At 45.2% G+C, this 12,063-nt stretch overlaps 1 protein-coding gene across 5 annotated transcripts in view; it reads left to right on the forward strand.

The window, feature by feature from the left end:
- The first annotated feature begins 3,750 nt into the window (after positions 1 to 3,750).
- EPHA7 (EPH receptor A7) overlaps positions 3,751 to 12,063 on the forward strand; it is a 167,345-nt gene continuing 159,032 nt past the window's right edge. For 3 of the 5 annotated variants that reach the window (XM_033054184.1, XM_033054182.1, XM_033054183.1), the window contains exons 1-2: positions 3,862 to 4,048; positions 7,999 to 8,063. In XM_033054184.1, the coding sequence (XP_032910075.1) occupies positions 3,952 to 4,048; positions 7,999 to 8,063 (162 nt within the window). In that variant the 5' untranslated portion in view covers positions 3,862 to 3,951. Of the gene's footprint in view, positions 4,049 to 7,998; positions 8,064 to 12,063 lie in introns of all 5 variants that reach the window. The other 2 variants (XM_033054186.1, XM_033054187.1) reach the window with 1 other exon arrangement.

Below are 12,063 nucleotides of genomic sequence, written 5' to 3' on the forward strand. Positions count from 1 at the left end.
AAAATGGACAAAAATTGCACAAAAATATGTACTATGTTTTTCATAGAAAACCTTCTGCATGAATAAAAACTGCCTAGGAATTGCTTAGATTGAGATCAAAAATTCAGGGCTTAGAAGATCTTCTTTTATTACTTAAACCTAATTTCTTCTTTTACTACTATAAAACAGATTTCAAGGGTTTTGGTTGTGGGTGGGTTTTTTGTTTTTGTTTTGTTTTTTTTTTCCCTCCAAAACCAGTTTTAAGGATCATTCTTCTGTGGACAGAACCAAGACTCAACATCATTTACAGAAACTCTACCTGAGGCTAGCTTTCAACACAATTTTGAAACTGTTGAAATTTTACTTCAGCCCTGAACAAAGTCAGAAAGAATCGGTGAATCCTGCAAGAGGAAAATTTGTAGAAACATAACTTTGTAACAACTTCCAAATTATGCTAATTTCCTTACATATCCTTTGTAGCCCTACAATTCATCCTATATTTCTTGTGCCACAATTTTAGATAGAGTTGTGGTGAAGATAGAGTTAGTCAGTTTTAAGGAGGAGGAAATTATTTAAATATTTCTCCAAAGTCTGGATAGAACTTTGCAATTCAGTATAGAGAAGTTCAGCCAGTATGAAGTTAGTACCAGCATAGGGAAGCTTAGTAATATCAAGCAAATCATTCTAACTACAAGTAAAATTAAAAGACAGAATCTGGCCTACAGACTTTGAGTTAGGAGAAAAAGGACAAAACAGAATAACGAGACAATCTTGGATTACATTGTTCTTTTCCCATTAACCATTTCTTTTGGTGGTGCCTGAATAGTAACACATTGAATTCAATGAAATTCCCAGTTCCTTTTTCCCCCACCTTTTTTCTTCCTTCTTTTCTCAGAGGTTCTGTTATGAAATCTGAGGATTGTAATCCATTTAACTTGGGTATTTTTGTTCAGTTGTATTACATCTCTTTTCTGTTTTTCTTTCCAGAAGATCTAACATGGCTGGATGAGATGCAATGCAGGATGTATCCTACAGAATACAATGAAGTATTAGAAAACACTACAAATAAAGAGAGGAAATTGAAAAATCAAATTCACTAAAACAAGATTTCAAATTCTTAATCAATTTCACAAAGTTTTAATGTATGAGAAGCACAAAAAACACACTCCCAACACTAATAGACACTCTCAATGTATATGGAACGTTTTGGTGTAACAGTGAGTACATCCATGACTGTTTTAACAAAGCAGTACATATAACATGTCATCTTTACCTTAGTTTACAATTATCAGGAAGACAGAGCATTTAAAATTAGTTGATCAGGAAGAAGAATATACATGTCTTTTTATTTTAAATCTCTAATTTCTTTATCCACTTACTCATGTACACACATATCCTTTGTGTGGTTAATACATTTACATAACTTTGAGAATCCTTGTATATGATCCGATACATATATCACACACATACAATATTAGATTGTATCAAATAGTGCAGTGTAATATGTATAAATGCAGATGATGATAAAAATAAGTCTGGCCTTATACTGTATGCAGGACAGGAATACACCTTGTTACTATTCAAGTCTTTCTCCTGTAAATATTTCCATTTAGCAAGTTTCTACATTTTTATAAACATAGTCATTCAAAACCTCAATCTAATTTTTTTAGTACATTCTATAGGGTAAAAATTGTCTTTTTGTCTTAATGACATAGTACAATGCTAGCACTTCATGCTGGGAAATTGTGGAGGACTAACTAGGTTGAAGACCTCCTACATCTTCATTAATTATTGTTAAAATATAAGTGATATGAAAACTGAATTCACTCATGAAAAGTGCCATGAAGTCACAAAATTCCTGCACGTATTTAAAACAGCCTTTTAGAAAGAAGATAAGCCTACTCACTGCTCTGCACAGCTCCCCTTTCCAAGTACACATGCATGAGGACGGGAATGACAGACAACAGAGGATGAGAAAATCAAGTCTGTACTATGCCTACACTTATCATGGTATCCAAAGTATCAACAGAGCATTCTGAATGAAACACAAACACTGTCATGTTCTAAGCTGTATTAATTATTCAGAAGTGAAAGAAATACAGCGCATTTTGGAGCCTCTCACTACACTCTTCTCGGAAGTAAGAAGGAGCCCACAGGGAAAGTGCTCAAAGCCCAGAGTATGGTGGCTGTTTATCCGTCAATGCTAAGCATTGTATTATTGTTATTATTATTATTAGTAGTAGTAGTAATTCTATTTTTGTCTTGTGTACCTAAAGGTTCCATAAACAAACCTCCCCCCAGTTTAAATTCCCATTTATGGTACAACAATTTCTATATCAGGATCCGCATCTGCGCAAGGCGTTTCATATTCTCGCTCAATCTTGCCACGGAATTGCAATTAGACCCCTCGCTCTTCGCTGCCTTCGCTTGCTTCCGAGACGACAGTCACTTATTCTGTTTACATCGCAGTACCTATCCTTCGAAAGGACACGCCGATGCACTTTTAGCAGAGCAGTACGAAACCCGGTCCGTGCCGCTCAGCATCGGGCCCGGGGAGGTTGCGCGGGACAGAGGTGGAGGAGGCAGGGGCCGAGCAGGGGTGCGGAGCGGGGCGCGCAGCCGGGGCCGCCCCTCCCGCCGCGGGGCTGCGCGGCCCGGGAGAGGAGCGCTCCCACCGAGACACCGTGCCCCGCGCTCCGCTCCGCGGCCTCATTCGGGCGGCGCTAAGTTCTTGTGTCCGTCCCGCAGCTTTTCACTCTTCGAAGGAGCGAGGGATGGGTTTGGAGAAAGAAAAGCGGAGGGGTGGGGGCGTGATGCATTCCCAGGAAAAGCTCTCCCGATCCGCAGGGTGAGCGTTGACAAGAGAGATTTGGCAAGTTCCTCTCTCCCTCGGGTTCCACTTTTTTTTTCTCCCCTCTGCCTCCTATTTAAATTGTCTCATTGTTAGAGGATTACACGCGCTTCAGGTTACACCCGGAGAGGGCAAGGGGGAAGCAGCCGCTCCTTCCCCTCCCCGCGTAATATCTATACTGCCATTAACCTGTTCTTCGTATTTGGGGCAAACCGGAGACGCGGGGCGGAAAACACGCACGCAACAGAGGGAAGGGATCCCAAGTGATGTCAGCCCCGAGGAACTTGACTGTTGTGGCAGGGCTGTCTCGGGGAACCATCCCGCAGCTTCTGCCGAAGTTTCCCTTTCGGTGCAGCAACCCAGGTGCGCGCTCAGCCCGGCCATAGGCGGGCACCGCGCGCGGGCAGCGCCGGGACCCGCCGGCGGCGGCAGGGCTTCGGTCGGACCGTGGTCGGGACCTCTCTCTCTTACTACCCCGGCGGCTGCGACACGGGGAGAGCACAAGGAACCCAGGGGGAGAGATGCACGGGCATCCCCTCGCTCGCAGGACGATCCGGGCGGTGGCCCCTAGGTGTGCGGGACAGCGCCGGGAGCCGCCCGCGCTCGGCGCCCCGCTCGCGGCTCGGCCCCTCCGTCCGGCGCTGCGCTCCGCGCGCAGCCCGCGGCTCCCCGGCACCGGCGGACACCCGACACCGCCGCGCGCTCATTGGCCAGCGCCGCCGGCCCCGCCCCCCCGGCCGCGGCGACTCAGGGGGCAGCTCGGCCCGCCGGCCGCCGATAGCTGCTGCTGATTGGTCAGAACCTGCTGCCAGTCACATTGAGGGACGGGCCTCCCGGCAGTCGAGGCCCCGCCCCCCGCCCCCATTGATATTATCGGCGTGCGGGGCGGGCGGCCGGGCTGCAGTCGGGGCTGGCGGGCGGCCGGCCCGGTGCGGGAGCCGGGCAGCGGCGCGGAGGCGGAGGAGAAGGAGGCGAAAGAGAAAGGCAGCCTGGAGGGAGGGAGCGCCGAGCCACAGACTAGCGCTGCAAATTCTCCACCGTCCTCTAGCACCCACCAAGCGGCGGCAGTGGCAGTGTCTAGGAATAGAGCTAGAAATATAAAATCACCCCGCTCCTGCACCATGGCTTTCCAAAGTAGGCTCCCTTCTTGGATTATTTTGTGCTCCGTCTGGTTGTTCCGCTTTGCACACACGGGGGAGGCACAGGCTGCAAAAGAAGGTAAGGTGATGCGGAAAACAAAAGTTTGAGCTTATTTATTGCTTTTGCCCACGAAGTCTGTTTGGTGGCTTAGCAGGGGACATTCCTACGCCTGCCAGCTGCTTGTCATCCCCCTCTCAAGGAAAAAAAAAAAAAAAAAAGACATTTTAGTTGAAGTGGGAGGGAGGAAAAAGAAGGGCATTCACTGGGGATTGTGCGTGTATATGTATGAGGGACCGGGACAACTGCCTTTGCTCCCAGGAATGAGGTTTGCGAGGCATTCGCACGTGATGAGGAATGGGGCTGGGAGAGCCCCCGGCCGGGAATCTGTGCAGGGGAGCGTCGCTCTCCCATGTCAGCCCTGATCCTCCCGAGGAGGTGCAGCGAGGGCGGGTTACCTCGCTGCTCCCTGGCAAGGGCCGAGGGCCGAGTGTTAGGGCTCGGGACGCTTGTTGGGAGGCAAGGCACAGCGCGGCGCTGGGGCTGCGGGGCGCTCCCCGCCGCTCCCCAGCGGGGGCCTGCAGCGCTCCGGCCCAGCGGGGCCGGACACAGACCGCGGCGAGGAGCATCGGGGTGCAGCCTGGCACGTCCCAGCCGTGCAGGCTGGACATGTATTTAGGGGATGCGTACAGCCTGGCGTCGTGTGCCTGCAACGCGTGTGCTCTCCCCTGGCATCGCTGGAGAGAGGTTTAGGGTTTTTACACCATCTGCGTATCACAGCGGAGCTTCCCCGTTCTCATCAGACCAGTACTGGTGTCCGCGTAAGGCGCACCCAGCACAGTTGTGTCCCCCGCGCACGGAGACAAACCAGGCAGTTTTGTATCAGAGACTGATGTAGGTGTTTAAAATCAATTCACAAAGCCCATCTGGGAATCTCTTTCTTCACACTGAGAGAATCCGAAATGATTTAAAGGGGCGCCCTGCTCGCGCTTGACAGCCGAAGGCGAAGGTCCGTCTCCATCTTCGGAGGGGGGGGCACGGCGACACACACGACATGACAGGGAAGTCAGGGCATTTTCGGTGCCTCTGCATGTGTATGCGTTTGGGGGCTTCCCCCCCCGCCTCAGCTGGATGCGTCAGTATTTTTCATCAAATCTCTGGCATACAATAAAATATCATTTGGAGCTTTAAAAAAATGCCTCAGTTAAAATGTACTCTGCCCTTAAAAGACAAAGTCAATGGCGAGATTAGCGAGGGAAAGAAGAAGGAGCCTTTCCGTAGCAGCATTTCGAAAGTTTATTTGGAGGGTCTGTAAAGCGCAGAAACGCTCACGCTGGGAGCACTAACGCGTAGCCGCGGGTGGGAAGAGGAGAAGGGCTGGGCAGTCGGGCAGGAAAGCAGGCGGGGAGGGTGCGGGCTGCCTGCCCCGCTGTGCCCTACGGATTGCTCCGTGCTCGGAGCCACGCCGGTGCTTCCCAGCGGTAGCCTATCCCGCTTTTTTCTGTTCTGCGTGCGTGGGTGGTTATATATGCATCTATACCTATGAGTGTGCGTGTATAATGGCTGTATATTCGGGGAAAATCATCTAGCCAAAGGAGGGTCAGGAGGGGGCGAGCGGCAGACAGGGATTGATAGTGGCTACCTGCTGCAAGCGCAGAAAACTCTCGCGGAAGAAAGAGCGAGTTAAAACAAAACAAACAAACAAAAAAGTAACTTTGCAGCTTCACCGCCGGCCCTGCCGAAGGGTCAGTGGCGGCAGCAGCCCCGCTTGGTTTCCTACCCCTCCCCGCTGGGTACGGAAGAGAGATGGGAGGGGTAAAAGGCTGAAAAGTTTTCCGAGTTTCCTTTCTGTAGATCAATACAAGCCACTGTGAGATGCTGGAGAGGAACGGGGTCCACCTGTCTCTCTAAGCGAGGAAGTGACCGCGTTACCTGCGGAGCCCTCTACCAGCGGCCAGGACCCTCGGGTCCGGTGCAGACACGGGGAGCAGGCTATCTATCCCTTCGCTCCGTGGCTGCGAGAGCTCGGGGCTCTGTCCTGGGGCCGGGCACTTCCCTCCAAACCCGCGGGTGGCGGGGGCGGCCGCAGGACCGGCGCTCCGGTGCGTCTCGCCCGCCAAGCCCCGCTGCTCGGCGCGGGGGCGCGGCCGCCTGCGCGCAGCTCCGCGCAGCGTCCGGAGCGCGGCTGTGGCTCCCTGCGGAGGCGAGAGGCCGCTGCTCCCCGTCTGCGGGAAGCCCCGCAGAGCCCATTTCATCCCATTTCCCGCGGCCGCGCCCCCGCGCTTCTCCCGCCACCTCTCCGCCTCCTTTTGCTCTCGGTCGCGTCGCTCCGCGGAGCGCGGTGCGCAGCTGCCCCGCGGAGGGACCGCGCTGCACCCCCGGTGCGCTCCGGGCGCGGGAGGCTGCGGAGCCCCTGCGGCTGCCGGCGGGGCACGGCGCCGTCCCCTCGTCCCCCCCGCATCAGTTCCCCGCGCTGCTGAGCGAGCCGTGACGGCCACGGCTCTCCCGCGCTGGGAGCAGGGCAGCAGCCGCTGGCTTGGAGAGCTCTTCCCCCGTAACTTTGGATGCCAGAAGGAACGCCTAGATTTCTTTGCAGGATGTGTTTGCAGAGCAGGGGTTTCAGTGTTTCTTTTTGTATGTTTCTTTGTGGGTTTTCTTTTTGTTTGTTTTGTTTGCTTGATATCTTTTATTTTTCTGATGTGCTCCCCCGTTGCTACGTGATGGGGAATTACTGCCAAATAAAAAGTATAATGAGTTGCAGCCGTAGTGTGCTGGTGCTGAAATGGTTAAATTTTTGGTGGTACCTTTTTCTCCAGGACCATTATGAATGTTCTTGTTTAACAAGCCGCCGCATACACCACCTGCTTTTCTATAGAAAGTGTTACAAAGTAAAGCCCCTTGAATCCAACCTTAATGACATAAGCAGGTAATCTTTCTAGAGGGAGACTATCAAACTTCCTTAATGAGTAGTTCCACTTCATTACTGAAATACAGGCCTGGAAGCTGCCGTTTTGTGTTCAGCTGGCATACCATATATTACTGTATGAATTAACTTTTTAGGCATCTTTTTAGTAATTCACTGAAATTTTGTGTTAAATTCTCCTTGGAGAAAGGGCCAAAGCTAGAATTAAAACTGTTTTGATAGACCTGACAAAAGTTGCTTCAAATTACAGCCTTAAGCCACACATCTAAATATCTTACATAGTACAGAAATGGTGTGTATAAAGATATAAATAGCTTTATAGCTAAAGATATATGGAAGGGGTTCAAATTAGGAATGCTACTAAAGAGTTAGTTTATTAGGCTGTGATTAGCCACTTTTTGAGGCAGGGTTACATTTAGCTGAAAATAATTGTGGTGGTGCTAGAACTGTTGTCTTTCTGTATATAAATGTCAACTGACGAGGAGATTTTAGGAAGCTATTACCATAAAGTGAATTAGTCTGATATTGTGCATGCAAGGTGTGAGGTAATTGCAGTGTCTTATTTTCTGTATTCCTGGTTGTCATTTATTTGCAGAATTATTGCTTTATTGCCAAAGGGAAGTATTTTTCACTTTGATACTCAAAAAAGATAATTGATTTTTCAAAGTGACTTTCGGCAAGGTATAGACCAGTCCTGTATAAATCAGTTTGGAAATGTGTTGAAATGTTTGTGTGTCTGTGTGCTTTAAGCTGATTGTAATAACCAGCATATGGAAAATGTCCTTATGAAAAAGGAGAGGGAGGGAGCATGCATCTTAATGACTGATTAATAGCACTTCAGAACATAAAAATACCCCTCACTTTAAGCAATGAAATTGTAAAGATTTATGTATGTCTGCTTTTATGTGAATGGTACATAATAATTTGTCTATTTACAAATAAATACCTAGTCGTTGTTGCAGATAGTTTGTAATAATGTGAAGAAATATTAATCTGTGCAAAAATTATATTAATTCTATCTCTTTTTAAAATTCATATTTTGTTCCTTAGTTTTAACTCCCCCTCCCCCTTGTTATGTTTAACAAACTGTGAAATTTCTTTTTTTTAGTAATATTGCTGGACTCTAAAGCACAACAGACAGAGTTGGAATGGATTTCCTCTCCTCCCAATGGGGTAAGTACTGCAGGCAAAACTTAAGTTCCTAAAGATGAGTAGCTATTTTATCAAAGCAGTTGAAAGACCTGCTTGAAACTAGTTCCCCCTCATATTTCTCTCAGTAATCATACCAAGTGTTTATGGCTTCTTCATTTTTAGAATGAAACCTCAGGTTACAGTGTACAAATGTACAAGCTAATTAAAAGCAAGTGGCTCTTTGGGAACTTTTGGTACCTTTGTGCTTTGTAGTGCTGTATTTCTTTGTGCTGTACAAAGGATTACACTGTATATTTATAACACAGTATTTTAAATGACATTTTTTTCCTTCCTTTAGAAACAACAGATCTGCTTCTGTGTGGAAACTTTCTAAAAATATGTTTTTCATTTTCTGTAGAATGGGTGATCATAAATTTGTTTACAATGTTTTCTTTGTAATTGAATAGCACAGATTGAAGTGCTCTAAAATAAAAACATTTATATTGCAGATGTGTTTGAAATGACATTCCAAACTTGAAACATCCCCAAGCCTTGAGGAGCTTGATATCTGGAACTAGGCACGAATTTTGTGGTTAAGGCCACCTCCAGCTTGCGTACAAATTAATCCCATGGCATTCTATAAAATGTACCATTAAAATACATAGTTATAAGAAATGAGATGTTTAGAAATATCAGTCTTATTGTCTTATTTATTATATATGTAAAGTTGAGAAATGCTGCTTTCAGTCTGAATTAAGAATGGTATAAAACCTCTTTTTCCTCAAACTTTGCTTGAAAGAACATTTTCAGAAAGATATAATGGATATATTGTCCTATCTTAACTCAGTCCTACATGAACTTAGTCTGACAAATCATGGATTATATGGACAGTTCTTGCTCATGGACACACTCTTGCTGAATCTATTGTGACGCTTTGCACGAACAAGAACTTGGGGGATCAGTCCCTTAATCTTCAGTTCATTTAGAAATCTGGAGCCAGAAGAGCGTGAAGTGTGAGTAGGGATATAAAGTGTAACAAATCCTTTAAATAAGAAGAATGAAAATGTGGAAGTGTCTTTCTTTAAAAGCAAGACTGTAGTATCAATACAAGCATAAACTGGAAACTTGGCTAAGGACTTCAGAGGGAATGTAATGCGGGCTCAATGTGCATGGTGGCCAATAACCTCAGCATTAGCGTTTTGCACTGATGGAAGCCTTTACCAGAGGTGTTTGAAAAATTAACTTGGTGGCACTTACATTAAGTTAACCTGTAGATAATGAAAGACACGTCAACACGTTGCACATCAGCACACTGAAAGATGAAAGTAGAGTCAAATTCAACAAATAATGAAAGGTGAGTTCCAGAAGTAGAAGCAAATTTCAATCACAAATTGAAAGTGAATCAAAACTAATGGCTAGATTTGTATGTGTGAAAGTGTTCACAAGAAGTTGTCTGTAAATTAACATAAAAGTACCATTTTAATAATGTAATTTTGAAAAGAAATGTTTTTCTAATTTTAATTACTGAATTATTTACTATGCAATAAAGACTTCATGGGAATGAGCACAGAAAATTTTGAGAGAAACTACATCACAGTACAGAATATATCAGTCAGACACTCGTTAAATGCCTCATTCAACTGCAAATGCTACATTTAATGCTGTTAACATAACTAAGAAGTTAAAACACAATAAATTGAAACCAATAGAACAGCGCATATTCAAACAGATTTGCATGTATAGCACCATATATTGCAGCAGGACAAAGAAAAGTTAATTTTTTTTTTGTGAAATTGAAGAAGACGTCAATGAATGGTGGTCTCAGCTGCCATAGGTGAGAACATCTTGAAATACTGATATGTTTTTTTCCATGCAGGCACTCTGATTACATAATTTCATGATAAATCACGTTTCCTTAATTTTTTGTCTTTAGCAAAATATGGAAAAATAGCTCCAGTGCAAATGCCAGGGATCAGAAAGAGTAGTGCTTCTTGTGTGAATTTAGTTTTTTGTATTATTTTCCTTGACTGTAGTGTAAGAATCTCTTTGATGCTATCTAGTCTCATGTAGTGGAATTTTGACTCTGAGAAAACTCACTTGTGTTGCATTATGAAGTGTGGGTTGAGTTTGTAAAATGTGCTTTGTTTATTGGGGTTTTTTGTCTGTCTCAGTTTGTTGGTTTTTCTGAGGAGGAATGGTGATTCGTTTTGGTGGAGCAATCCACATCAAAACTCAAGGAGACAGATTCTGTTGTGTGGTGCATGAGAGTTACTTTCATGTCAAAGAGGCAATGCATTGTCTTACTGAATATTGTCTTGTAGAATCTGGTTGGGTGTTTTAAGGGAAGAATGCTTACACATGAAACATAAAACAAAAAACCTCCCCCAATCATCTCAAAGAAACCCCAAAGGACATAGCATTACCTGGCAAAATTTTAGGCTTTATGCCTTTTTGTCATCTTGATGGGATTTTTTTTTAATGGAGAAATGTTTTGGGGTTTTTTTATTATTGTGGTATAGCCAAACCCCTCTCAGTCTAGGGCTGCTTTTTAAATTTTTCTTGGTTTTTGTAACTCTTATAGAGATGAAAAAAAATTGCTCATTTAGCTCTAATAAATCTATTATGAAGATAGACTTTGTTTTGTTCAGAGGTTAATACAGTTCCATATGCATTCACTTCAGTTAACTCCATGAGCATTTAATAATGCTCGTTTAATACCATATGCATATAATATATAATACTGTATGTATCTCATCTATATTAACTGTAGGTCCTTGAAATGAGCTTTGATATTTACAACTTCTGTGCATTTCAGCATCTGCAGCTGTGATATATTTTGTGGTGATAACTTCCAGCATCCATTCAGCCACATCTGTTTTTTTCCTGAAACAGACAACAACATTAAAATGCTCTCATTTGCTGTCAGAGAGGCTTGCAGAGTAATGTGCACTGTGTAGCTCCTGATCTGGGAAACCAATGCCTTCCATGCTTGGTTGCGGTGTGAGGAATGTCAGTGGATGCCCTATCCTGCAGAGGTGCCGACTATACGAGTCCCACAAAGCACTTAAGCATGTGCTTACCATTAAGCTCCTAAGTACAGTCACTGATCTTAAGCATGAGCTTAAGTGCATTATTGACACAGGGCCAGAGGGCTAAGTGCCATCCAGAGAAGTCATGGTTGCCTGTATCCTGGGGTGACGATAGCTCACTCCCCTCCTCTAATTTATTACAGCTGCAGTTTCTGCAGGCACTGAAATGTTACAAGAAACGTGAAAAAAGGTGGGAGACAAGAATTGTTTTGGTTACACCTGGGCGATCTGCCTGGTTGATTCCAGTGGAAGGTTTGCCATTGCTGGAGGTGCAAATTCCCACGCTACCAAAGGCTGTTAAAGACTCTGGGATTGTTAAAGGCTTACCAGCTCATTACACAGTTGGTAACCTAAAGAGAGAGCATCAACAGAACTCAGGCTTTGAACCAGCGAGCTTTCAGTCATATGGGCTTTTTTAAATTCTGTATGTACTCTCATGGTTCATTTGAACTCCCAGCTAAATGAAGTTTGCCCCTTCTAATGTGGGTGCAGCCACTGGACAAAAGGTGAGGTGAGGAGGAGCTGCAACTTAACCTTTCAGTTTGTAAACAGAACAGAAGGCAGACTGAAAGAAAGGGAGACAACTAAAGTGTCTTCTTGCTTTCAGATTTTTAATTCTGTCCATTTTCTCTTGCCACTTCAATCACACAGGGGTGGGAATCATCTGATCATGCGTTTCAGGACCCAATCCCATGCTTTCTATACAGCTGCAAGTTTCATCAGAAACTTTACATGCACAAGATTTTTGTACCCTGATGCTAAGCAATTTCAGCTTCTAAGACTTCACTGATGTTAGGTTTCTTTGGAAGACAAGCTGCCTCCCTCCTTTTGGTCTTTGCTACTTAGAACCACTGTGACCTTAAAGAAATGTGTGTGAGCTCAGGGTGAAATCAGAACCTGGTATGCTAAACAGCCTTTTCTGAAGCTGCCCCTTTGCAACTGTGCCCTTGATA

The sequence above is a fragment of the Catharus ustulatus genome, chromosome 3, assembly GCF_009819885.2.
Source record: "Catharus ustulatus isolate bCatUst1 chromosome 3, bCatUst1.pri.v2, whole genome shotgun sequence".
In the NCBI taxonomy this organism is placed as follows: domain Eukaryota; kingdom Metazoa; phylum Chordata; class Aves; order Passeriformes; family Turdidae; genus Catharus; species Catharus ustulatus.